The following is a 27,371-nucleotide window of genomic DNA, read 5'->3' on the forward strand; positions in this document are numbered from 1 at the left end:
CTGGCAGGTGGGACTCTTTGCACAGATAACCAAAAGCAATGGACCTAGCCATGAGAGCGAAAACTCCGTCTGGGGACTATTGTCCACCTAAGCTTGATGCTTCAATTCGTGTCCGCCAATCGGCAACAATTAGTAGATCGAGCCACAAGTGAGCCTATATACTGAAACATGTCTGCTGATGTTGGTTTTTGTACAAGATTGAGGCTTTCCTTCGTGCAGCCGAGCGCTGTCCTCAATGATGCTAACGCTCGAGAAACCCCGTATCACACACTATTACCCGCAAACTCCAGAAAACATATGAGCCTGAAAGCAAATGAAGGTAAGAAGTACATCAATAGACTGGGTGGACGAAGTGCAAGTCCAAGACAGACAAAACTTGGTATCTCGAAGAAAAAGAAAAGAAATAGAAAGAAAGCCCAAGGGGCAGAAAATGAACGTGAAGCTGAATGACTGAAATAACACCGCTCAATGACCTCTTCTATCGGTGTAATAAGGTTCGGGGTCTTCTTCTCCGCTGGAGCTGCCAGTATAGGCAGACGAGGCTTCACGACTGCCGCGTGACACCTTGACGTCCTCATCACTTTCGAAAGATTGCATTCGCGTGCATGCGGCAGAACCGTCATTGGACTTGGATGTGGGGGAGATCCTCCGATCCTTGCCACGACCCTTGATGCCTTTGTTGCTGTTTTTATAGAGGGTGGCAAAGTATTCCCAAAGCTGGCGATCCTGGGGGTTCATGAAATGCGCCTCGGACATTTGAGAAAACTTGAGAGTCAAGGTCCTTAGCGTAGCGGCGTGGAACTTGTTTTGGTGCGACTGTTCAGTCAGTTAGCTCAGAAAGTCTCTAGGACGAGAGCCACGTGTTTCATGAGACAATATACCTTGAGGTTACCCAGCTGAGTGAACTGTTTCCCGCAGTCATCGAGTAGACAAGTGAAGGGCTTAGCATGTTGGTGAGTGATCTTGTGGGCACGAACATTGCCTCTTTGGGCGAATCGCTTCTGGCAGATATCACATGAGAAGGGCTTTTCGCCCGTATGGCGTCGTTGGTGTGTCTAGTTATGAGCATTATTTGTCAGGATGCGATTCCTTCTTCATTGGCATGGAGGTTCTCTCGGTGCGTTACCTTGAGATTGCCCAGTTGGGAGAAACGTTGTCCGCACGAAGGCTCTTTGCATACCTTACGACAAAACGCAATGTCAGAAGTAGAGGTTCCGAGAGTATTGTTGGGGGCACTTACAAAGGGCTTATCCCCTGTGTGGGCCCTCATGTGGATATCCAAATGAGTCTTCTGGGCAAAGCTCTTCCCACAGTTGGGAATTCGGCATATGTACTTGCGTTTCTTTCCCGGCCGGGAAGCGAGCTCCTCAACCGCCATGTTGCATCGCGAGGTTGACGAGGCCATGGCATAGGTCTGAGAGAAGCCATTCTCACCACTGTGTGTCAACTGTTGGAGCGGCGGTAACGACTGTAGAGCCGACTGTTGGGGAACAGCTTTTGCTTGAATAGCTTTCATAAGGATGTCTACCTCCGTTGAGAACTCAATCTCAGTCGAGCCAGGGTCCTTCTCCTGGGTAGCCCCAGTGGCAGGTAGCTGAGCCGCTGCAACAGGTTGTGATGATACGCTCTGTTCCAACTTTGCTAATGGCTTTCCCACAGTGCGACTGATGGCGTTCTTCGCTGGGCGGATGTCGGGAATCTGTTGAACTGTTGGCGGTTCAGATGAGAGGCGTACTGGCTGCGAACTCAGCGATTGGTGACCCGTAAGATAGAAGTGCTGGTAGGCCGGGATTTGATGAGGGTGCTGGTTTATCGTATGACTGAAACCATACGGCGCGGAAGATGATTGGTGATAGGGCAAAGGAAAAGAGGTAGCCGGGTTATTGTAATAAGAGAAGTTTGACCCAAGGCCCGCGTGCAGTAGCCGACGAGGAGCCATTGAACCCATTGCATGGCCGGTGAACTCGTATGAAACTGGTTCTGCTGTTTCCATTGCGTCACGAGCAAGGTGAGATAACCTTAGATGTCGTGGGAACCCCAAACCCTCTTGATTCCAAAATCTATCTCTCTCGGTTTCTCTTGACAGAAGGACGGCGAGGATCCAAAAGTCCCATAGAGGTCTCCTTGACAGCCTCTACTATGTGAGGAGGCACAGTTGGGCTCTCAAAGGCTTTTGAGGTTTAAATTGCTGTGCCAGGTCTTCGGTAACTCTCGATCCCCCAATGCCAGCTTCCAGAAAAGCAAAGAGATACCAGTATACTTGGGTGGATGAGGTAGTTCAGAGACGCAGAAGATCTTAGGAACGAGCTTTTGAAGGCAAGCAAGACAATGTCATAACGTGGATGGCCAAAGTACCCACAAGAGTGACTGTAGGTTTTTGTGTACTGGTGCACTGGCAAGATTAGGCCTTTCCTGGGTAGTGAGAACGGGAAGACTGAACAAAGGCAGATCAATATATGACAATGTGAACAATGAGAGATTGAAAGCAGATATGGGGTAATTGAATAAGAAAGAGATCGAGGTGATTAGTGAATGTCCACTTTAAGAGTCTTTTCTGCTTATCCAACTCAGTGTGAGATCTCTTTTATATTGGCCAGTGAATAGTGACCAGTGAGTACACTCGTTTCTGCCCCCTCTTGCGGGTGCGTGTGGTGGTGATCTAGAACTACATATACCTACATGATCCTCATAACTGAATCCTTCTTCCCTGTGTCCCAGAACAGTGGAAGCAGTGGGGGTGAGCAGTGACAAGGATCTGGCTTGCTAATTTAGTTAGCTGAAGGCTTATAGACTACGATCAAGAGAGAGACAAGACAAAGCATTAAGGAGATTAACCTAAGGATGACACTCATCTACTAAGAGTACAGTAGTATCTATGTTTGTATGAGTGAACCTGCATATGTGATAATTACCAAATTAGCTAGAGAGGAAGGGCAAAAAGATAGAATGAAAATTAAAATTAAAAATCAAAAATTAAATAAAATAAAAATTAAATAAAATACATGAATTAATATAGCGGGAGCAAAGAAAATGGAAATGAAAGCAAGGATTGGGCAGAAAAACAATAAGCTTGAAGAGAGTACCGCGGAAATTGGAAAAGAATTCCCAAAACCATGCATAATTTGGCAAAAAAAAAAAAGCATTAATGAGGAATATAAATTCAAGGAAAATAGTACTCTGTAATGATACTTTACACTCCACAGAATGGTTGGTACCTTAGTAGTAATTATTATTATTATGATCATTTATTATTTATTATTTATTTGATCATGATGGACATGGGAGGTACTTCGTACGAAGTAGTCTACTATACAATTGCGCCCCCCTCCCCCACTAAGCATCTAGTGGCTTAGGCATGATGTGCCAATTCCCAAGGTTGAGTTGATAATAATGAAGATTGCTCTAGCTAAGTACTAATAAGCTGCCAATTAGATGACACGATTGCCCAAGGCTATTTCACTGGTTGCGAATTGTCAACACTGGAATGAGTAAGGTACACGGTACACCCAGTTGGGCCCAGTGAGCTGAAATGACAACCAGGAAATATTTGCCTTGAAAAATAATGATGAATTTTACAAGATAGCTAAGTACTTCACAGTAACGATGCCCTTTCCAGTCATGTTCTTAAAAATTGGGCACATAGCTGAAGCTACTGGTATTCCCTCGTTCTTGATTGGGGGCGAATGGTAATAAAATGCTTATTGTAAATAGGTGATCCAGATCGTTCCCCTTTCCTTAGCTGCTCGTCACCACTTCACTGGTATCTAGTCTTGATATGACACTTTTAGTCGGCGCCGGAAGTTGATGATGGCCTTGGAGGGCCACTTTTTTTAGGCCCTGTTGCCCAATCGCGGAATCCAAGTTGGAATTCCGATCGGGGCCTTCATGGCAAATCACTGTAAGTCTGTACCATTGTGTCACGCTGTCATAGCTCATGCATTGACCTGATGGTATGGCTAGCATTCCCAAATATCATGAACCCGAATCTTTATTCCAGTGGACTCCGATATCTCTAATAATTTTCTTTTAAGGCACTCTAGTACCTAATGGTAGGTATGCACTGCTTTGAAATAATTTTACGAGTCCACGGTATGAATTTGCCAAATATTTGACTCTTGACTGATTTCAATTTCAGAATGAATGGCCTTTGTAAAAGACAAGGCAACCGGGCATTTCTCTCAATTTCCGCGATACGCACTTTTATGCCACGAAACTATAAAAAAAAAATCGTGGGTATGTATCATCTGACCCGCCAGAGCGGACCGGCTCAATTGCCTGGCATTGAAAACGCCAAACGGGATAGATTCTTCCTGTTCTTCATGAAATCGATAATTCGAGCCTCCAGTGATTCAGTCAGGCTGGCTGAATGCCATTATTATCGGTTCCCCAATAAGAATAATACTCGTATTCCAGTACCTAGGTGTGGTATGGGGAAGAACAGGGATACCCTCGTCACCCACGCAGGTAGGCACCTGAACACTTGGAATATTCGTTAATCTATTCAAAGACACTGACTGGCATGGCGCAGAATTAAGTACGTACTGATCTCCAGCCGTCACCTGGATGTCGATCCTGAAACGGTGGCTCATGCCTGCATCAATTAGACCAACCCAGTGTCTCCAGTATCCATCTGAGTTTACCCAGGGAGGCAAGGTAGGTAGATAAGTGCTTCTTCGTTCCATTCCATATCTTCAGTTCCCTGTACCTCTATTTGAAGCATTGCGTCCTTCGTCAGCAGCTCAGTTTGTTGCAACTCGCCACCTGATTCCGAGATCTTCCCTTTGTTCGATCCAAAGGGTCTGATGGACGAGGATACTTAGCTTCATTCGGGCAAAAGTCACTAGCTGAAGTTTGTGATTCAGGCGGCAGCTTCGGATTGAAAAGTCAGCTTCTTAGTGGTTGCAGTTGCAGACTTGCTGCAGGGCGGCCGGAAGTTCCGTGGGGTGAAGCTGAAAGCTAGATAACTCAAGGTTCAAGAGTGTATGGAGTATGCACAAGATTATCAGTTGGATATATTATTCTATCCCTTTTTGACTCCAGTACAGACGGACTCTTGATCTCCCTTCATGGCGCACTGTGGTAGGACTTATCTATTGACCAAAATATTGATTGTATTTCAATCCTCTCTAATAATCAATCTTGTTGTTGTGTGACCCCTACAGCACTTAAGTCGATTGTTCCCCCAGAATAATGAGGATAAAATTGAACAACAGGGCAGCCCGGCAGAGTGGCAGAGCTACTGAACGGACCGCTCGCAGGCGATCAATAGTGCTCAAATTCTTCCTCTGATTTGCTAGAAACCATCCACTATTTTTCCCTTGGCCAGATGACTAGTATCTATCTACTCCATATCTAGTCTAACAAAGTTTGACCCACAGGTTACTGTAGTACAGACGGAGTACTAGTTTAGTCCCCAGTGTGGGCCGTGAAGCAGACCGTGGACTAATACCTAGACTAAGGTACAATTGGTTCATGGTAGCCTCACCGGACTCCAGAGTCCAGACTTAGCCTCATGTCGTTCGATGCATTAGTTTTCAATAGCCGCGACTGCCGACAAATGTCCATTCAATCATTCATCTGTCTTATTTCGCGCCCCCTTTTCCGGTCTTTTGGATTTTGGCCCCCAGGAAGTTCTCAAGGTCTGAACTGACTGCTCCTGTTTTACAAAACTCAAGTGACATCATCCCACTCATTCAGCCCATGCAGATCTTTATGCACAGGATTTACGTAAGACTGAGCATTTACAGATACCTACAAGGTATAATTTGACCGGAATCAAAGCTCCCAATAAACCTGCACACTTGTTCTTACTTCACTCGGAATGCTGAAATATGTCTCTACAAAAGGGAGCGATCAAGATAGTGCTCATGGTATGATTGCAATGGCCAGCAATAAATATGCTACCAAGCCGATACAGTGAGGAAGCAAGGGCCAAAATGCTGGCAGCACAGAGTACACCTAGTCCTTAGCGCATTGAGATCTTCAGTAGACCTATCTCTCCTCATCGTACTGTATATACGGGGGTACTTATATGACGCACATGAAGCGTCATTGGTCTTCGTATTTGATGCCGAGACAGGGGAAAGACACCTGCAGCTCAAAATAGTTACGACGCACATTTCAGCCCCTTTTCTTCCCTTCCATCGTGTAACTCAAGTCATTTTCCTGTCTGTCAGCAGTCAGCACAGCACAGATTGTCAAGATAGTTGACCATGAGCATGAAAGGGTGCTAAGTCATCACTGTGTCGGCCAGTCACATCCAGGAGTCATGAGGAATCATATCTGTGACTGTCACAATCGAAGCCCAAGGTCTCCTTGCAATAAGACCGACATAATTGATATTGGACATTCTCTTGTGTTGAACAGAGACAAGACTTCTCTGCCTGTGAGAGAATGGACAGGGAAAAAAAAGCAAGCAAGTTACCATCTGAATAGACTTAACTATTCGGTTGTTCCCCGTTCTTCCGTCTTCATATACTTCTCGTTGCGGGCCGGGCCTTCTTCGACTCGGGACGCGGAGAGTCGTCCACCCACAGTTAGCGTTCCTTAGATAACTGCCAAAACATCCATGGTCCTTCGCCGACTCTACGGCACTGTCGGACCCAGACCTACGACACTGGAGTTTGGGGTCCATAGGTTGGAGAAGCCCTCTCGTGAGTGATCCGCTTAAATTCGTCAACGCTGCTCCATACTGGTAAGCACGGAGTACCTGTCAGGGTATCAATACCTGCTGGAAGCGTTCGGTATCATCGGCGAAGAAACCCGATTCCAAAGGTTTCATGAACTTATGGTCTTTTTTTGGGATCCATACGCTTATTGGAGTGGCAATAGTCTGACTGCTTCGTATTTTCTAATGTTGTGTTACTCTGAAGCCTACGGTGGTGCTCGAGGTGTCCTGAAACAAGTTCATTGGATCTATCTATCTCAAGCCAAGATCCGAACGGAGCATACCTGCCAAGGACATGGCATTTTACTCCATCCAAAAAGGGACAGTTGAACAGTTGCTGATGAGTTTGATTCTCAGGGGGTCCGACAAACCACCTGTCGATCGTTGACCTGGTCTGGTATACCATGAGGTGGATAGACGTCATGTTTAAAAGAAAGCCGCTATGTAATAATATATATCTACTACTGAAAATTTAGGTAGGAGACGCGAGAAGCTCACATTATGGATACGGTACTCCGCTTACGCTGATGCCAGTGATGAGATATTCAAGGACAGTCTGTGCATTCATACTGTGGACAAACTTTACGGAGTTTCCCACTTCAGCTCTGGGGCCGTATTCGAATTGCTGATCTTTCCCCTTCACCGTCATATACAAAGTACGAGGAGCAAGGCTGTATTGCACCAGCCACCAGCTCTGACTTGATACTTTCACCCTTCTTACCTTAGATTAAGGCTACTTAGCTCAGGTACGTTCCCCAACCATCCTTTCTATCAATTCACCAATGGTTTTCTTCCGTAGCCGAGAATCATCACTTTCCATCGCTCGATCAGATCACCACAACGTCCGCTCGGTTCCCAACTATTTCCCATTTCATGTTAACTCTGAACCAACTGGTCGCAGCTAGACTCTCTGAATATGATATGTCAAGTATTATGTTAGCGATTTACTAATTATCAATAATGGATAGCCTCAATGCACTGAGACATACTACAAAGGTACCAAGCTAGCAATAAGTCATAACCATATTTGTACCTTCTGGATCATGGTTGACAGACCCAGCCTGTTGAGATAATTCCAACTAGCCGCCAATGGCTGCGGGAAATTCAGCGGCTGGTAACTATATCTATCCGATTCGATTAATCGCGGCTAGTATTAATATTGATGAGTTATAGTTCCGCCGTCCTATCTAGTATCCAAAGGAAATAAATGATCAGGTGATAGGCTGTGCTGAATGTGATAAAATAATTCGGTTGACTGTTCTTACATGGAATGGACTCTGTGCATATCTTCCCATCTCGCGGTGAGGAAGCAGTCCCTAGTGGATATAGATTGCCCTCGTGATCAACAGGGCTTTTCCACTGCAGGTCAATTGACAGGTCTGGGGCTGGCCTTGCACAATCAATCAACTTAATACATTCTTTCTTTGGCAAGGGTAAATCGTAGAATCTCAGGCTGACTACATAACCATGGAAAATCCAATCCACTACACCACTGGCGTGGGACTCAAGATGTCAATGGCCTTGTCAGCAACAATGATATGTTAGAATATTCCCGTGGGCCTTTCCATCTCGTGACCCTGTCTCATGCAATCCTGACCTCTGCCATCGCTCGCATTTGCCAATGCTCCTCGTACCTAGATAGTGGCATTCCAATTCTCGTCCTTTGACGTGGGAAGCCATCCATTCTGGTTATTTTCTGCCAGCAAGCCCTTTCTCTTGAGTATTAATCGTGATGACTATCACTCAATGGACCAGAACCAGAATGTGGCACCTGGTCTGTATCATGTTCCTACCGGTACTGATAGAGCCTGGAATACCCCTATCATCGACCATGTTGATATATGTTTCTAATCCTCCGTGAGTGAGATATCTTATCCCGCAGCAGGCGATATGTGAGATCCAATCGTCCAGCCTGGGATCATGTGGCTGGTCCGAGCAGATATCGAGGTCTCGGTCTGATTTTGGTGCCTCAGCATCATATCCATCTCACAGGGCCCTTGGCCATGTACCAAGCAATGATATCCGTAACAGACATTGCCTATGACTGAACAAAAAGATGTAGTCTTCCCATTAACCCTAGAACCCTGTCGAACTGCCAGGAGGCAAACGGGTTCATCGATCAAATCAACGTGAAGCCACTTACTTCCAGGTATCTGGCACGTACGTCAGCTTCAGGGCATACGTATACGCGCTCATGCCGAATAATGCTTGGCACTGTTGCAAACCAGTCCAGAACAACCAGCACCTCCATTAACACATCCGCGAAGGGAGCACATTCATTGCAAGTCGAAGTAGAAGATTCTCGTTTCAGTCAAAATATCAGTTTAGCTGCTATCCGTACATGCAGAGTTTTGTCATTTTTAAACCATGTAATTCAACAAGTAACGTCACCGAGGAAACGAAAATCTGAAGTTGCGATGTGACGGGGACGGACCCTTCCAAAGGTCGAACACATAAACAAACCCAGGCCATGTTCAAAGAGGCTACGACATTGTGGATTAAACAAACAAACGAAGTCACATTTGCGCCGACGCTTCCTATCATCAAGCCCATTACCGTCCGGTATAAGTGGAGTATCTGCCAGAGAGACCACCACGTTAGTGTCGCCTGAACAACTGCGCTGGACTCAATTTCACTGATAAGAATTGAACGTGTAAAAACGTACCTCCAGATTCTTGCCCGCATGTCGCCACTGCCAGTGGCGAACAAGTTGCCTGTAGGGCTGGGGGCAACCGAGATGACTGTAAAACACAGTTAGATCCTGGAAATGTTTCGAGATCCACCAGCGAATAAAGCAAGACAAATTAGGGAAGAGGTGCTGACCGGAATTCTTGTGTCCCTGGAGCATCATCTGTGCATTACCAGTAATGGGGTCCCAGAATTGAACACCCCGGTCCTTGGAACCGCTCATAACCCAGTGCCCATCGGGAGTGAGACACACGCTCAGAACAAAATCCTATCCAGTAAAATTAGCATCGATCGAGCATACTTCTTCCGAAGGCAGGCAGCATCATATTGGATATACCTTGTGGCCCTCAAATGTGCGCACACATTTACCGCCCTTCACGGCATTTGTATAGCCGGCCCGGGGGACGCTTAGTTCCCAGAGCTTGATCGTCTTGTCAAGGCTGCCACTGACCAGATCCCGACCATTGGGAGCAAATGCGACTGAGTAAACGCTATCCTTATGCCCGTCAGGGCTCTCCAAACGCTCCACAAGATATCCAGTGGTGGTGTCCCAAACACGGACACTCTTATCCAAGGAGCCGGCCGCAACGTAGTGGCCGTCGGGAGACATGGCTACAGTGGTCACGCCGTCCTCGATGCTGAGAGTGTAGACGAGTTTACCGTCGAGGATATCCCAGAGACGTACGGTCTTGTCTCCGCTGCCTGAAGCAATGTATCGACCATTGCCGGCAAAGTCGAGCGAGTAAATGTCTTGCTCGTGTCCGGTGAAGATATGTTTAATAGTACGCGCCGCAATGTCCCACACCTAGATGCATTTGTATTAGCCCCCGGTCTTCCAAAAGAAGAACAACTCAACATACTCTGATTTGCTTGTCTTCGGCTCCGGTGGCGAGGTACTTGCCGTCAGGACTGAAGCAGACGCTGCGAATATAAAGGTCCCCATCCTTGTCTACGCTCTCGTCTTGCAGGGTAGCGACGATCTGGCCGGTGGTCACGTCGAAGATCTGAGCGGATCGGTTGCAGCCCGTGGCGAGGTATTTGCCGTCGCGACTGAAACGGACGCAGCAGACAACGCTGTCATGGACAAGGTGATGGACGAGGTCCACATCAAGCACTCGCTGAACTTCAGGGTTGAAGATCGCATACCAATCGGCCCCCTCGCGTTTCTGCGAAGCGGGCAAGTCATCGGGGTTCCAGTTAGCCAGCATATTCCCGGGACGTTCGCCGCGAGACGTCACGAGGGCCTGACTAGGAGGGGTGGGACGCGCAATTTGAGGGGACACGCGCGGGTCGGGGTACGCTAGCTGGTGAGTCTGTTGAGGAGTTGCAGGCCCAGGCGGGGCGCGAGGCCTCTTGCCGGGGCCAGGAGAAGCGGTCGGAGGTGGCGCGGGTCCGTAGCCTGAATAGAAAACGAAAAACATCGCATGGTCAGATGCCAGAGAACCGAAAGTAAATACAGTCAGAACATACCGTTCACAGCAGCACCAGGCTGATATCCTCCAAAGGAGCTCTGCGGCGGTTGGGGCGCTGATTGCTGAGCCGCGGGAGCAGGCTGTTGAAGGGTATGCTGGGGAGGCTGCTGATCCTGGGGAGGGGGAGGGGCAAGACCGGGACCACTACCTCCTTGGTTGGTCATGATTCCACCGAACAAATTGCTGGGGCCATGGCCCAGGGCTGGTGGAGGCGCCTGAGAGGGGCCAGCATGCTGCGCAGGGCCAGCAATATGAGACGAGACGGGCTGAACGCCGCGCGATTCGAGCTCGTGCCGCAGGACTCGGATTTCTGCTTCGTAACTATTTTATTGGAAAGCGAGATTATGTGTTAGCAGCCAACTATGCGTTTTCTGCTTCCATTCTCCCTCAAGTTTGGGGATCGAAGGTACGAACTCTTGCTTCATCTTGATCTGTGCCTGCTCCAGCTGATATACCTTCTGACGAATCATCTCCATCTCCTGGAGTTGACCGGTTACTGGAGGAGATAGTTAGCGCGGTTCGACGATAACTTTGTAAGCAATGAGAAGTCTCGTGCGGCACCGTAGTCCAGCCCACATGTCAATCGGGGGAAGAATGAACGACCACGATGTGCTTCCCCTCCCGACGTCCTGAGAGAACAGATGGACAAAAGGCGATATGGTCGCACATAGAAGTGGGAGCGTTGACATGACCAAAGAAATATAAAAAGACATATAAGAAACATACATTGGTGCTCGAACTCTCCGGTGCTTCTAGACTGGTTCTCAAACTCCTGGCGCAGCTGGTCCAGCAACTCTGTAAGACGGGAGTTGGGAGCGGGAACCATCCCACGGTGTGTGTTGTACATTTTGCACGTCAAAATTTGATATCAATCGCTTCGAGAAAATCAAGATCGGAGTGCGATCTAGTCCAGTTGCAAGGATGAATGTAACAGCAACGTGTCGCGACAGATCGATGCTGACGATTGAAGGAAGAGGGGGGTTTCGGTTTGATATTGGATGACACTCTCAAGGCACTGCAGATGGAGACGCAAGTCAAACCTGTCGCATCACAGCGCGACAGGGACAAGCCGCTGCAATGATGCAGGAGAAGGAAAAGGCGGGCGAAAGGGAGGGGAGAATTGGTTGATGTGGTGTAAGTGTGTGTGAAGAAGAGCAACGGAAGGAGGAGGCTAACAGAGTTGAGTAGCAGGTAAGGTTGGTAAGGTAGGTAGGCGGATAGGTGTCGAGCTGGGACTTTGGGGCTCCCAAGACTCAGCAGCCAGTGGGCCAGTAGTAGTGCCTTAGTAAGCGTGCACTGACACCTGGACACATATGTTATATAAGATAGGTCGCATAAGGTCAGATCCTCTGTAGGGTAAAGAGGGAAAAAGTCAGCTGGGGCAAGCGGCTAACGTTTGCCGCCAAGTCTCCAGAAGCGAAATCGCGCGCATTGGCTGGTTTTGGACCGTTACCTAAGTCGGTTAGTGTTTACGCTAACCTTTAAAGGTAAAGTTCGTGCCTGACTTGCCATTTGTGTATTAGCACTAGTGGGGCACGACTTGAGTGGTAAAAGAAACGTGAGATGTTGAGAACCGTTTGCAGACAACCTTAACCAAGGTCAAGCGGTCAATGACACAGACTCAAGACAAGTCTATTCTGGCAAGGCAGAAAGAGCATCGGATCCAAACCTTATGTCATGTTTATTGATCATTAAGTATTATCCTCTCAGTGTTTAACCTGGGGCAACGGTATCTGGCAGATACGTCAAGATTCCGTACCGATCGTATCCACCTGTTGGACACATCATATTATATACCTTGGCTCCTTCAACAATTAAGGTATTCTGAGGTTACTTGGGTACAGTCTTGGGTCCAGTGTAAAGATTTTTGATATTGGATGGCGCCTATACACCTATGTCTTGTCACTGTATTCAATTAAAATGAGGTTCGATACCACTCGTTGCTCCTTACCTAACGAACATCAATCAGTGCAGACGGAGGAGTAGGAGCTTCGATCCGCCCCAAACTTCCCAGAAGGCGTCCTGTACCTACAGGGGATTTTCATTATTATCAAGTGATCGTTACCTTCACCTGGAAGTCATCATTGGGCTCATCTAGGCAACCCAGACCACGGATTAGATATTATCCCTAGACACTACTTACTCTACGAGCCGAATCCACTGGAGGGATCGGCTGTGCCTGTTCCGCCCTCGTGTGATGTGTGATGACCACACTACTGCAGGGTCGACATTCTGTGGTTCTCCTGATTCGAAGTCTTCAAAACATTATTATTATCATTATTTTTTTTTTTATTAAACCTCCTCCATCCACCACCTCATCTACTCTTTTGCTCTCCTCCCCTTCCTGCACTGATGTCCTATCTTTCGTCTTGTCTCTAAATTCATATCTCTGTCATTGTATCGCACTTGACCCTCCACTGACTGACTGACTGGGCTGCGCTCAACCCCTGCCAATTTTCTTCTCTGGCGCAAAAAATAGTTCTCATTTACCCGGCACCATGGATATCGTTCTTGAGGTCTGGGACACCTTCATCGGGGACCGTGTGTATTCGGCCCTGCTTCCCGTATCACTTTCCTCGACGGTCTCGTTACCAGGCTTGACCAATGCTGCCAATAGCTCTTTGTCCTTGTTTGGTGCCTCCAAGCCGTTTGTGTACGAACCCGCCACTCAACTGTTCCAACTGGAGCCGTCTAAGTACGCCTATCTGAGCGCATGGCCCAGAAACAATATCTACCGCCAGTTCCTGAGTTTCTTTCTGATTGTTTGGTATGCAAAACCCTCTTTGAGCCCAACCTCTCCAAAAGACGGTTAACTAATGATTCGATTTTATTTCAAAATAGGATTTTCGGCATTATCGTTTACTTTATTTCCGCGACCCTCTCCTACATCTTCATCTGGGACAAGACGACGGTCAAGCACCCAAAGTTCCTCAAAAACCAAATTACCATGGAGATTGCGCAGACCATGCGATCGATGCCCGTCATGTCGTTCCTGACCGCTCCTTTCTTGGTCGCCGAGGTTAGGGGATACGCCAAGTTGTACGACACCTTCGACGAAGAGCCATTTCCGTACTATAGCATTCTACAGTTCCCTCTGTTTATCGCCTTCACCGATTTCTGCATCTACTGGATTCATCGTGGCTTGCACCACCCGCTGATCTATAAGTCCCTTCACAAGCCCCATCATAAGTGGATCATGCCTAGTCCCTTCGCGTCGCATGCATTCCATCCCTTGGATGGTTGGTCGCAGAGTGTTCCTTACCACGTTTTCCCGTTCATCTTTCCCCTGCAGAAGCTGGCCTATGTTTTTCTCTTCGGCTTCATCAACCTGTGGACGGTAATGATTCACGATGGAGAATATGTTGCCAACAGCCCAATCATCAATGGGGCTGCTTGCCACACAATGCACCACCTCTACTTCAACTACAATTATGGACAATTCACGACGCTGTGGGACCGCCTCGGTGGGAGCTACCGGAAGCCCAACGAGGAACTCTTCCGGCGCGAGACGAAAATGGACGAAGCTGAGTGGAAGAGACAGACCAAGGAAATGGAGACAATTCTCAAAACAGTCGAAGGCGAAGACGACCGCAAGTATCTGTCTCAAGAAGAGGCTAAAAAGGATCTTTGATATCGTCGCGCCATGAAGTACGCCAAAGTCCTCCAGTTATGACAGACTGCGTTGGCGGAGAATATATCCGAATCGCGCTCCGTTGTGAATAGATCGACTACTCTATAGAGGTGAGAAACAAGAAACAAAAAACCCCGTCGAAATGAAAACGAGGACCCCGACATAACCCCCTCGAACGCTTGGACAGGTTGGTCCACAACCTTGACGTGAATTATGACTGTTATGTGCTTTCACATTTTCCCTTTCTTGGCCATTGACCATCCCTAATCATCTTTGTACAACACTGATCGTTCCCTGTCTTCCTTCATGGTCATTTTTAATTGTATCATTTTAATTATCTGGTGACTTGGTTCATACGTGGAGGTCTGGAATCTTCTCTTCCATCCTTGCTTTGTGGCAGGACCTCTGCAAGTTTGCTGTATATAATCCATAAATTCTTAGAAACTCATACCAACATCGCATCAATTGAACCTACTGAATACTCATAGTTGCCTTCAAGCGAAATATTACAACGCCAACCAGATCCATGAGGGTCCCCTCTTGGCCGAGGACTTATGGGAGATTCCACAAGTGTCAAGACATTATTAGGTGTGGCTCAAATGCAGGCATAGCAGACGAAACGACCACGATTGAATGTGTATCAAACAAGGTCCGGTAAAGAATGCCGAAGATAAATCAATAAACAAGGAGGACAGAGTATTTTTGTTTTCGTTGCGTTTACCTTAATCCCACAATGACCTATCAATACATAGCTTCAAAGGAAACTCAACAAATGCGGTGACTCAGTCAAGCAAATCGGCAGCGAGGCTGTTTGGGTCCAGAGGGACTCCCTACGAAATATCCACGGCTTCATCTGCGCCAGCAACGTCCATGTCTCCATCTGGTGCTGCATTCGCGGCCGCCCCAGTCTCAGAGGTAGCAGCCTGGGGCGCAGGGGCGACCGTCCCGACGGGTGTGGCATCAGCCATGGCTTCGGTGATGAATGATTCTTCCACACCAGCCTTGCGCCTGAATACCCTGAGCCATCGGCGACCCCACTGACGGATGATTTCGTCCTCTGGAAGGTCCCCACTTCCATCACCTCTCTCCATCAGTCCATCATTACTACCGCCAGCGACCGACACAATAGAGTCTTCGATCACTCTGAAAAGAGCTTGCATATCGGCCTTTTCGCGGCTCAAGGTCTCATCCAAGACACTCAATTGAGGTTCATACAAACCCGGCTGGGTGCGTGCAGCCACAATCTGCCGCAGACGGTTGGTGACCTTGCCAACCGTAGCAGAAATCATCTCAAAGATATGTGTTCTGCTAAGAATTGTTCCTGCTTCCAACCTCTCCACCAGGGCCCATTCGATGACAGATAGGGGTGTCAGAATCGTGTAGTTCAACAGCTTGTCGATAATATTGATGGCGACGCCTGGTTGATCCACCCAGTACTCCATCACCGAGGTGATGATCTGACAACGGGCACGAGCTGATTTGGGCCCAATCGCCAACAGCCTTTCCTTGTTCCGCTCAATGCATGACAAGACGTGAGAAAGAGACTTGGAGCCAACGAAGCAGATAGACGTGACAAAGGCATCGGTAGAGGGCAACATAGGATCGTCGACTCCGAGAGCCTTCGCTTGCTCCTCGATGGCGGTGATCAGTGGTTGAATTTCCTCATCGCCCGCTTTTTTGCGAATGAGTTGCATGATCTCTCTGCCTTCTTTGGCGTAAGGAGTAGCTGTAGGAATAAGGATATTAGTGAACCCTAACGAGTAGGTAGAACGAGGATGACATATGAGGTAAGACTCACTATCTGAGGAGTACTTGAAATCAGGAGTATCCTTCTCCTTTCCTTCGGTTATCAAATCCTGGTACGGATCTGGCAGAGTTCCTCTGATGCGTTGGGCAAAGCTCAATCGAATCTCTTTGTCGATAGCGCCCGTAATGAACGCCATTCTTGGATGGACAAGTGGAAGCTCGAGGTCCTCGATCCTGAGACCAAATGTTAGCATACAGTCAATGATTTCGGATCAAGTTCACCAACCATTCGCTCCATTTCCACGTGAATCCAAAGTTGCTCAGGTGATGAGCGAACCAATCCAAGAATCGGTGTATGAGCTCCAAATCAATCGTGTCAAGGCTTCGATACAGGAAGCGAATAGCCCTACCCAAACTGGGAGCAATTGCAGCGGGCGCAATCTTGCAACATTCAGTGAGTACCGAGTGATAGTAAACCAGCTTGTGTTCTGGGGAAGGAAGCTGGAATAGTTGGGAGAAGACGGCGTCGACGGCAACATCCTCAGGCTTCCACGTAGGGCGATCCCCAGGGAAATCGCGCAGCCTGTCAAAGGGCGTAGCACGCTTCACAAAAGTGTTTGGTGTGAAATAACAATCCACATCTATCAAAAACTTGGCAGTAGCGATGCGGCTGAAGTCGAGGATGTTGATTGTATCGACGAGAGCTTCTCTCAACAAAGACGATGCAATGTCTGATGTCGGAGGGACTGTCTCCAAGTCTTGATTGGCGTATACAGAGATGTAGATTTCGGGGAAAATAGCCCTGGCCCCTTTTCGTACAGGATTTGGGACGGTGATCTGAGGGAAGGCATGTTTAGCCCCAGCTTCTATAGGACCATCTTCTTCGCCTTCCGACCTCTTCCAGGGCCGAGGAAGGCAAGCAAGCTCCCATCCGCGGTTTGCCTCGGCTTGGAGTTGGTTCTGAAGCAAGCCGATGACACTCTGCACAGCAGTTGGTTCACCATCCTGTAAAGCGAATGGATTCACCAAGTCAACTAGAGCATGCGGCGTTGAGGCGATGATGTCTGTTTTTTCCAAGAGTGCACTTGCTTGTGCTTCAAACCCGGTGGCCGGAGACGCCATAGTGTATGGAATCGTGAAGAGAATGATTTTGACGAGCTCGAGTCCTAGCAACTATAGGGAAGACATCAGTACCCAGCAAGGGATATATTTGAAGAAATGTTGAGGATAGTCCACTGACATCTTCAGATGACGCGGTTTGGAGATCAACCGCACGTGCAAAAAGTTCCTCCAGGACTGGAAAGACACCGTCTCCTTCGAAAATAGATTGAAGGCAACCCAGAAATCGAAGAAGAAGCTTAACCTCGCGCCAGGCTCCGGCATCAATGTACTGTTGCAGTGATTCGCGTGCTCGTTTGAGGACATCTTCCACAAGCTCTGATTTATAGCTATTGGCGACCAGAACTGTAGCGGCGATAAAAGGAATCTTCAACGGTTGCTCTATGACACTACCAGAAAGCCGAAAGGTCAGCCCTGGACGGCGCACGGGAGATTGGAGTTGAACTGAGAGGTTAATCTCACATACAGATCAATGGATATATCGACATAGCTCTTCCTCAGCTCTTCGTCCTCATAGTTCTCTGCGACACTTTTTGCGATGACCACAACGTCGTCCTCTGCTTTTCGAGCAGCCTAGAGCGCATTTACATGTAAGTTTCACGAATTGCGATCGGTAAGACCCAGGTCATATGCGGTAAGGGAGCTCATACAGACTCAGCAAGAGTTAGCAGCTGTCGTCGGACCTTGACCACGAGTGGCTCTTCGTATCGGCGCCTCTGCGGACGCCGGTCATAATCCTCATCATCTATGGACCACCGGCGCAATGTTAGTTCAATCCAAACCGGCAAGGAAAAGACCTTCTACTCAGCCAAAGGCAGAGCAGTAAAAATCTCAATTATCGTAGACCGACCTCTATAACGCCTCTTGCGCCCTCCCCTTGAGTGGCCGTGTGGTCGGCGTTCGTAGTCAGCCATGTTACGATTGCACGACAGATCTCAACTCGCGAACAACAATTGACTCCAACAGAGTATCTATCCGGTGGATACTCAAGCTGGAGTTGTCTCTGACACTTAAAAAATAGGATCACGGCCCCTTTCGTTGGCAAAGACCAGGTAGTTCAGTTGGAGCCAAGTACCGCGTGCCAGAACAACAGCTTCGGCCGGCGCAAAGCTGGAACATTGGATGTTCCGTTCCATGGCTTATATAAAAACACCCACTGATAGTTAACTATGGGACCTTGGCCCTGATAACAGGAGGTAAGCGGACTCATCTTCCTTACTTTGAAGATAGGTATATAACAAGTCAGCTTCTGAAGTCAGGTGAAAGCAGACTAGTATCTACCAGCTTCAGTGGTCACTGATTCTTGTGAAACCCTATACCAGCTTAACCATCCATCAGAGGAAGAGCGCCTGTAAGGATCATTTATACTCAGGATGATGAGTAGACTATGGAAATGACTTTCTTTTCTGGAAATAAGTAGCGACCTCTAGTTCTCTAGTTCTCGAGTCTCAATTCTCTCTTTCTTTGATGGAGATCAACCAGAGCGTGCACAAGTGCCAGCGAATTAGGAGGCTCTGGGATACCAAGTCCATACAGCACAACTTTCAGGCAAGATCCCATGTATTTCATCAGAGGAAAATAGAGAGGAGAGGCAGCACGAAGAAAAGATACACGTATCTGTGTTTATACATACTAGCGAACGAGAAGTCCTCAGACATACAGCTTGAGAATCTCTGAATGTATAAGGAGGTGTAGAAGCAGGTTATCCTCTTGGCATTTAAAAAACAGCTGTGATCACCGTTGGCCAAGTCGAAATTCACGTTGTCATCGAAGCCAAACAGGTGAAAATCGGACGTTAGAACAAACAAGAGTTTAGAGAAAATCAGAGGGAAAGAGAGATGGAAAGAGCTAAGGACACAAAAATCGAAAATGAGGTGTGAACACAAGGAAGGGGGCTTCTAAAGCTGCAGGTTGAGCGGGCCATGGGACCTCCAATACCGGTACTCGGAGCACACAGACTGACGAAAAAAACACAATGTAAGGTAGCTCCAAACCGAGGAATTCCTCACAGTATCTGTAGCCATTGCAGGGTATGGATCACTTCGCATTTCTCAGTAGGACTTGCGGCATTGGAGTGGTCATGACCTCCTTCAAACGAGAATGAAGCTATGCAAACTTAAATCCCCGAAGGCAGACTCGCACACTAAAGGGTATCACTTTTTTTTCCTTTCCCAAGAGCTGTCTCAGACACCTCGAAAACTCCAGACTATGACAATCCCTCAACCCCGTTGCATGAAACTGTCATGATGCACCACCGCCTCAGGAAAACCGCTGATGTTGTTACCAGAATGCGATGTTTCTGTATTTCCCATTCTTTTTTTTTTTCTTCACTTTTCTCCTTTTTCAGCTTTTCATTTGAATATGGGATTTGCCATGTATCCTCATACGCTCAGAAGAGATGCCAACTTCCGGGTGCCTAGCCAGCGACTTTGGCCGACAAGTTCAATAAGAGCAACTTCTAGTCCAAAGACATCTTAGTGCACAAAGTGGATTGCATGGCATGACATCATATCCTCGCGCAATTGTGCAAATAGAAGCACTATCGAACGGGCGTTTGATTCGTAACGTGAAACGTATCGGCTCAGTCGAGACGTGCCATCATCTCCTCCTTTGTAAGTGGAGTGAAGTTGTCAATGTCTAGCCCCCGGGACTCGAGAGCGGCGCGTGCATGAGGGGGAACCAGCCGGCTGTTCAATGCGGGTGCAATAGAAAGTTCTACAAAAAAGAACCGTCAGCGAATCAACCATCTGGAAGAATGAGGTTGGACCTCAATTGATAACGAACCATGTCTGGAGAAATCGAAGAGATTGGGGAGGTCCTTAGCTGCGCCACCAGGGTGCCGAGAGTCGGGCAGTCGGGTATTGGGATCTCTGAGTTCGTCGAAGAACGGGTGGCACATCGCCTCGATAGCGGAGAGACGTTGTGTCGGCGTGTATTCCAGCAAAGCCGAGATCAGATCAATGGCCTCGTGAGGAGCTCTCCGGAATACCTGTGTGATATCGAGTTAGTATACATTCGCAAGAAGTTCCTTCAGAGCGTGTTCACCTTATTGAATGGGTGTGGCTTAATTTGAGGAAATTTATGCTCCATATAGTTTGGGTTCATGGTGCGGATCTGCTCCCGAGTAGGGGTACCAAGGACTTTGATGATTTCCACCAGTTGGTCAATTCCCGACTCCCCAGGGAACAATGGCTGGCCAAGCATAAGTTCAGCCATCACACAACCCGTGGACCACACGTCTTGACGATCATCAGCAATGACTCCGTCAGATTTGAAGCAGGAATCAGTGAGGACTTACCGATTTTCGTTGTGTAATTCGTGGCGCCGAAGATCAATTCCGGCGCACGATAGTAGCGGGAACAGATATAGGAGACGTTGGGCTCATTCTCTACCAGAATCTTGGCCGAACCAAAGTCGCAAAGCTTGAGGATGCCGGTGTTTGGATCGAGTAAGAGATTCTGGGGCTTGATGTCACGGTGGCAGATGCCTTGTGAGTGGATGTACGCCAGGGAACGGAACAATTGATAGATATACAGCTTGACTTCCAACATCGGCATAGTCGTTTTCAGTTTATTGAAGTACCGCGACGCCCGATAGACGGTTTCGGGTACGTATTCGAGAACGAGGTTTAGGTACACTTCATCCTTCTGTTAAAGACAATGGTAGGGTAGTCAGCAAAAGGCTACTTAAGGACGGAAGGGGAAACACAGGAGAGCGGCATACCCTCTCGCCGTTCGAGTAGTAGAAGGCTTTCAATTCTACGATGTTAGGATGGCGAACAATCCGCATGATCTGCAATTCTCGATTCTGGTATCTCGTCAGCGACAGTATCTTGGGGTTGGGCAGCGAGGCAATTGCCCTGATAATGTACACATACTTTGAAGCGCTTGTCTTGAAGGACCCTCTTGATGGCAGCATCCTCGCCGCTTGGCATCATTTTCGTTTGAAAGACGACACCAAACGATCCATTGCCGACGATTTTACATTGTGAGTACGAAATCTCTTTGGTTTCCCCTGTCAGTCCATCCTGGACCTTCTCGCGGACGACTTCTGCATGGTCGGACAAGCGAAAGTCAGTTCCACAGGCTCCTGGGTAATGTTTTCTGAACAATGGAACTCAGCATTTGGGTTTCTTACCGCCCATGCGCAGATTCGAGAACACCCCAGGTCGATTTTGTGACATCACGGGCAACTTGTGGGGTTGGCAACAAGAGGGGGTTGGGCAGTGCTATCGAGAGTATGGAGGGCTGCACTTCAACAGTGAATGGCGGAAAATAGCGTAGAAGGGAGTTCTGAAGTCCGTTTTGGGCAGACTGCAATCGATGGTGGAGCAGGAGGAGGGGTGTTCGCTTTGGATGGGCGGAATATCCGAATGGTGGATGTTGAGTGGAGGTGCGCGTGAGATGGAAAGGTTGAGAGAGGCGGACTTATGGGCGGGCGAATCGCAGGTGGTAGGCTCAGAGCAAGGACCAATGGACTTGGCAACAGTGCAGACACAGGACCACAGCAGGAAACCTCCAAGGAAAGAAATAATAATTGATTCGTTTGGAAAACAGAAACGAAGATGATAAATGAAAAAATAAAATTGGAAAAAGATGAAAAAAGAGGCAGGCGTGAAAGTACTTGAATGGCGAGGCAATTTGCAATTTGGCGTCTACAGTTCAGAAATTATATTGATTGATGTCCTCGAAAGGGAGTGAGGTCGGAAAGGAGAGGAAGAAAGGGAGCACAAGTGAGAGCGAGAGGGAGAGAGATTAAGGTAGTAGGTTAGAGAGAGAGGGAGAGGGTGGGAGAACACTGAGGGAGAGCAGGTGACGTTGATGGAGCGACGAAGCCCGAACACGCGAGGTCTGCAGGAACACGGGAATAAAGAACCGGGAGATCAGGAAGAAAAGCAAGGAACGCTCGGGCTATCTTCAGTCAAGTAGGAGCGTTCTAAAGACTGATACTAAGAAGATTTGAACTGTCAAAAAACATTCAAGCGAGGAAGCGTCTTGATGTCGAGCCGGGGGGTAAAGAGAAATAATAATAATAGATCGTAGTGAGATCGAAGTTCACTATGGCGCTGGAGGAGGCAATAATTTGGGGCAGAGAGGAGGGGGCGGGACTACTAGAGACTACCACTACTGCTGCTGCTATTATTTAGTTGCGGCAGCCAACCCACAAGTTCACTAACTGAACGATCCTGAGGTAGGGCATGCGGCCTAATTGTAGATTCTTAATGAATTATGAATAATAATGAGCTACAGAATGGCAGTACTTAGTAGCTAGATAGTAGTACCTGCTGCATAGGCAGTTGTGGCAGTGTGTGTAGATGAGGCAAATGATAACGTCTAGGAATGTCTTTTATTGGCGCACTCTAGTTTTCTGTTTATGGCCGCAGACATGATGTACTGATACTCAAGTTGAATACTCCGTACCTTAGTTTCCTCCTTTCTCCTTTCTCCTTTTTTCAATTTAGTCCAATCTTATACGCCAAAAGTCTACAGTAACAGCTCATGGGCAAGAATGATTGCTCGAGTGATTTATGACAGTACGTACCAGCCAGAAAGTGGAGAGCCAGATATGGATTTGCTTGCCAGGGGCCCCAGAAGAGCCACGGAAAAGAGGGGCATATGCTAACTACCTTTTACCCTAAGTCCCTAACTACTTACCCAATGGTCAATCTGATTTAGGTATATGTATGTATGTATGTATGTATGTACGGATACAGTACCTTACAAGACCTGTGGGTACCTCCAGCTATCCATCCATGACGCTATATTTCCCTTGCAGGAATCGAAGTAAGGTGCCTATTTAGTGCCCTTTTGGGTGCACAGGCATACAGAGTGGACACCAGGGCAGTTTCATTGGACATGGCATCATCTACTATTCTAAATTGAGTCAGTAAGAAGTGAATGATGTCAAGTAGAAAATCGTCCACCACAGCCAGTTAGTATCTATCTAGTCATCGTCCAACCTTAGATAACTGAACATAGTATTGTTTAGATGAACATGTCTCAAGCCGTTGGAACAAACTAGGCACAAGTCTCTACAGACTATCTACGGCAAAACTTGTGCTACTACCAAATGTCCAATAACGACGGCGGCTTATGTGGGACCTTCGAGCTTGGATGGTAGTAGGTACGGAGTGCCTATGTAATAATAATAATGCCAAGCTAAGGAAAAGTAATGCACCTTAAAGCAGTCCATATTCCTATTGGCAAAGCCAGGTGACCAACTGCCAACTGCTACGAAGCCCATGAGCACTCAGGAAGGGAAGTTGATCAGATACTAGTTATGTAGATGGTGCCCTAACATGTCTCGATCACCATGTTTAAATACAATTTGATTGCTTCCTTCTCTTCAATTCAGAAGCTGGACTTAGGAAAGAACGATTGCGTTCCTATAAACCAGATTTGAGAATTCATGCATTGCAGAGGGTATTCCATATATAACTGGATCAACTGGTCATGGATCACTATCATGCTCGCTCCGTGGAAGCTAAGCAAATGGACAAAGGGTGATCACATGCACACTATGGCATTTTAGGCGTAGATCCTCTGTCATTGATTTAGACTCTCAAGTGTCCTCCTGTATTTCTAGGTGTCACTCCTTGACTATAAATAAACGCAATGGTTAAGAGCAAAGAAGGGGAGGAAACAGCTTTACAAACACTATGGTACTTGGATGGTACTTGGATGGTATATCACATAGTAACACAATTATGATGATAGGTTTCAGATGTAAAGTGTATTACTGGAGCATTCTAAAGAGAAAACACAACATTCATGAAACCAGAGCAACTTTTGGCCACTCAATTTAGTGGATATGCTGGTCATAATTTGAGATTATCACTTTAGGACTTTGTGTACCTCTTACTAGTACTAGGTAATTATTTCTAAGTACCTTACCAAGCTCAGTCACTTTACTACTTTACCGGGAGCTTAGGTAAAGGAGAGGCACCAGGCGCCATGTGTCTGGTCGGCGGTGTCAAGTGACCAGCCATGATTTTCACTGGAATGCACCTGATTGGCTGCCTATCCTGCTGCCCACTCACCCGACGTGTCCAAGTAACAGAATTGGTACAATCTCGAGCCGCCGCATACTTGCGCCGTCCATGATCTAGATCTCTACTTAACATATTAGCTACCTTAATGATTCAGCCCACCCTGCTGACTTGAGAGGTACTGACAGGTACCATACGTAGGCAGCTTGCGATCATTCCCCAGTCTACGGTGAAATTATCTGCTTGTCAAGTGACCAAAAACCCCTTGGAGTCGGGAATTAGCCTACAAACCAAGCTTGACGAACTGCGCCACCGTTCTGTTGGTCTTGAAGCACGACTGTGGCACGCGTTGCCTGTGTATATACGTAACATAGATAGACACTTGTCAGGATTAGATAGTCCGAAATGATAAGCCAAGATTGGTATGGTTTATCGTTTTTCGGCCGCCCATGACATGGATCAGGACAATCCGCCGCTGGCACCGAAATGCCACCGATCGTGATGAATCACCCCCCATTCATGACAGCAGCTCTTGTACACACTTTCGACATGGGATTGTAGACTGAAGCTGGCATGATGGACTGCGTCTCTTGTAGTGAAGAAGCGAGGGAGCCAAGGGCCATCCATGATTGACCTAGACAACAAATGACAGCAACATGCGCAAGGCTTCTACAAGGGCATTTGGGATGAACAAAGTCTTTGGAGATATGAGAATAAGAAATGTGCTCGGCTTTTCCCCATGAAAGTCACTACTACCGGATTGGATCTGCGAACGGACTGGGCATGCCGTTGATGCTTCTAGTACTTCTAATAGTGCTATTCCGGTCCGTGGTTTCGGATTCTACGGTTTTTCGGCTTGTTAAATATGTGGCATTCTGGCCATTATTGAATTGTCATGCATATCCGTCTGGAAGTCTGACGGTTTTTGGTTAGTTGACTTGTTTCGCCTCAAGCATGGTGGACATCACAACGTTCCTTCTAAGACCACTTGATATCAACAGGCAGGAAATCAGTACGCCGCAGTCTCGGTTGTTACAAATATAGATCAAACGGTAGGCAAGCTTTAAAGAGAATGTCTAGAGGGAGATTTGCATATACTGCAATCAACACAGATAGGCGAGCAGTGCACGGGGTATTGTGGTGTGAGTACTCGGAGACTTCCCAATACGATATCGGTTGCAGAAGTACCTTACCTACCTACCTACCTTAGGTAGGTACTTACCTGTACCCTCCCTAAATACCTCCCGAGTTTCAGCCCATAGATGATTGACCCTTTGTCGGCGCCGGTCATGTATGTTGATAATTTCCTATTCCATGGTACCAGGCACCTCAATTCCAGCACTTGAACCAGACTGTGGGTAATGGAAGGTCATGTAAGTACTAGCGCCATACCTAGGTAGGTAGGTCTCTTTGGTGTGGTCAGCAGATCACGGTATTTGGGTCAATTTTCCGATTCTGAATTTGTTCTCAGGTGACTGAGGCTTGCATGGCACTAACTTCTTGGGTGGTAGGGGCTGCGATCCTGTGAGAAGACGATGCATATCATGCACTCTGGTTGCCAGGAATCGAGTCAATACTACAAATTCGCCATTGAGAATGCTTTATATCGCTGGGGGTTCGTGGTAATGCCGAACAGTGCGAAAAGTGGATAGACAAGTCAGTCATCCAGTGGCATGTCCCTAAATCAGTCCATATAGAGAGGTACTGGCAAATCAATCGTCCTGGTTGAAGTATATCTGAGACCAGGAGGGATATTTCTGACATTGACAGGCAGCTGCTGCCCTTTACCCGGAACCATCCATATTTGAAAAAAGTCGGACAGACAATGTTCGACTCTCAAATCTTTTCAGTCTTGACTACGTTCTCAAACACCTACCTTGGAAATACTGCTGCAGGAAGAAAGTCGTAGACCTCATCGACAACAAGTACTGATTGGTTGACTAGAACAGTGCTTAGAATCCCCCATCTGAGCATCTGCTCTATTTCACAGTCTAGTATTTTGGCGATTATTTAGCTGTTGAAGTATTCAATATTCATGATCTACCAGTGCAAAACAGTAAAGATACCACCTCACTGATACTACTGTCCTCTATCTACCTCTCTGCTACTCTAAAAGTTCAAGTGATAATTTGACTGGGGGAAAATGATGTCACGGTGGGTCTGAAACAATTTACTTAGGCACTAGGACCATGGATATACCGCAAATCAGTAGGTATCTGCAGGGATTCAGGGAGTGTTAAAAGAACTCGAAATTAATCTCAAGTCTTCACCATCGCCCAACCTCGCGACTGCGAGATGTAAGTGGCCCAAAAGTCGCCACAGACAATGCCTAATCACTCTCGAAGGTCTACCTAACTACGTACTACTATCGAACCTTTTGCCTCTCCAACAATCCGCATACTGGATACTCCGAAAACGGGAACTTGATACCAATGTGTTAATTAAGGTAACAGACGTGGGGCTTGGGAAAACAGTGACTGTCGAGCCTCTGCACAAACGGCCTTTTTTAGCGAGCATATGTGGGCCAACAAGCTCACCTATAAGGGGTTGGAGTTAGGTACGTCAGGAGCTGAGCTCTCACGATACCATCCATTGTGTACCTATTTCCAGGGTATCTGAGCAAATCAGTAGTCAGCGTTCTGCACGAGCCGTTGACTAGCCTAGTCAAATCTCGTGATAGGTATGTATGTATTATGCTCGATACCATGCGTGGGTTGTCCTTCAGGAAGTACTCTTTAGCGTTTCAAAGGGCAGTGAGTTGAACAATTGAAGGATTGCATTGGACGACAACGCTGCATTGCTGACCTGTGCTTCCTCATTATTCCAATGTTATACAAAGTACAGGGTGCCACAGCATTAAGAGCCCATAGGCGATCTTGGCTTGTGTAGACTCGAATAACTCAACCCATCTGAAAGATAGGAGCTTCAGAGACCGATATTAAAATAGGCTGTTGCAGTTTTCGTTGAACACACCATGCTTTTCTGAGGTTGACTTGACATCAGATCTTGAATGTCAATTGGGTCGGGCATGGCCTCTATTCTGAGCGACTGGATGCTCTC

The 27,371-nt window shown here is 47.3% G+C and overlaps 5 protein-coding genes across 5 annotated transcripts; 1 reads left to right on the top strand and 4 right to left on the bottom strand.

The window, feature by feature from the left end:
- Window positions 1-465: 465 nt before the first annotated feature.
- On the bottom strand, window positions 466-1,993 carry Aud_004888 (uncharacterized protein; the record flags this gene model as incomplete). The annotated part of the gene is made up of 4 exons (XM_043289824.1): window positions 466-816; window positions 882-1,055; window positions 1,127-1,180; window positions 1,241-1,993. The coding sequence occupies 4 exons, from the start codon at window positions 1,991-1,993 to the stop codon at window positions 466-468; spliced, it is 1,332 nt and encodes a 443-aa protein (XP_043145759.1).
- Window positions 1,994-9,219: 7,226 nt separating this feature from the next.
- On the bottom strand, window positions 9,220-11,674 carry rcoA (putative transcriptional repressor TupA/RocA; the record flags this gene model as incomplete). The annotated part of the gene is made up of 8 exons (XM_043289825.1): window positions 9,220-9,244; window positions 9,333-9,408; window positions 9,491-9,623; window positions 9,693-10,160; window positions 10,216-10,754; window positions 10,826-11,148; window positions 11,242-11,323; window positions 11,554-11,674. The coding sequence occupies 8 exons, from the start codon at window positions 11,672-11,674 to the stop codon at window positions 9,220-9,222; spliced, it is 1,767 nt and encodes a 588-aa protein (XP_043145760.1).
- A 1,651-nt stretch (window positions 11,675-13,325) lies between these two features.
- Window positions 13,326-14,458, top strand: Aud_004890 (sterol desaturase family protein; the record flags this gene model as incomplete). The annotated part of the gene is made up of 2 exons (XM_043289826.1): window positions 13,326-13,594; window positions 13,669-14,458. 2 exons carry the CDS (start codon window positions 13,326-13,328, stop codon window positions 14,456-14,458), a joined length of 1,059 nt encoding a protein of 352 aa, XP_043145761.1.
- Window positions 14,459-15,288: 830 nt separating this feature from the next.
- Aud_004891 (NCBP1 family protein) lies at window positions 15,289-18,237 on the bottom strand (the record flags this gene model as incomplete). Its single annotated transcript, XM_043289827.1, has 7 exons — window positions 15,289-16,184; window positions 16,257-16,438; window positions 16,491-17,377; window positions 17,445-17,712; window positions 17,790-17,896; window positions 17,974-18,068; window positions 18,174-18,237. 7 exons carry the CDS (start codon window positions 18,235-18,237, stop codon window positions 15,289-15,291), a joined length of 2,499 nt encoding a protein of 832 aa, XP_043145762.1.
- Window positions 18,238-19,904: 1,667 nt separating this feature from the next.
- Window positions 19,905-21,506, bottom strand: Aud_004892 (GSK family serine/threonine-protein kinase; the record flags this gene model as incomplete). Its single annotated transcript, XM_043289828.1, has 7 exons — window positions 19,905-20,038; window positions 20,108-20,312; window positions 20,369-20,562; window positions 20,622-20,970; window positions 21,047-21,130; window positions 21,201-21,373; window positions 21,461-21,506. 7 exons carry the CDS (start codon window positions 21,504-21,506, stop codon window positions 19,905-19,907), a joined length of 1,185 nt encoding a protein of 394 aa, XP_043145763.1.
- Between the last annotated feature and the right edge of the window lie 5,865 nt (window positions 21,507-27,371).

Source organism: Aspergillus udagawae (assembly GCF_001078395.1).
Source record: "Aspergillus udagawae IFM 46973 DNA, scaffold_3, whole genome shotgun sequence".
Classification (NCBI taxonomy): domain Eukaryota; kingdom Fungi; phylum Ascomycota; class Eurotiomycetes; order Eurotiales; family Aspergillaceae; genus Aspergillus; species Aspergillus udagawae.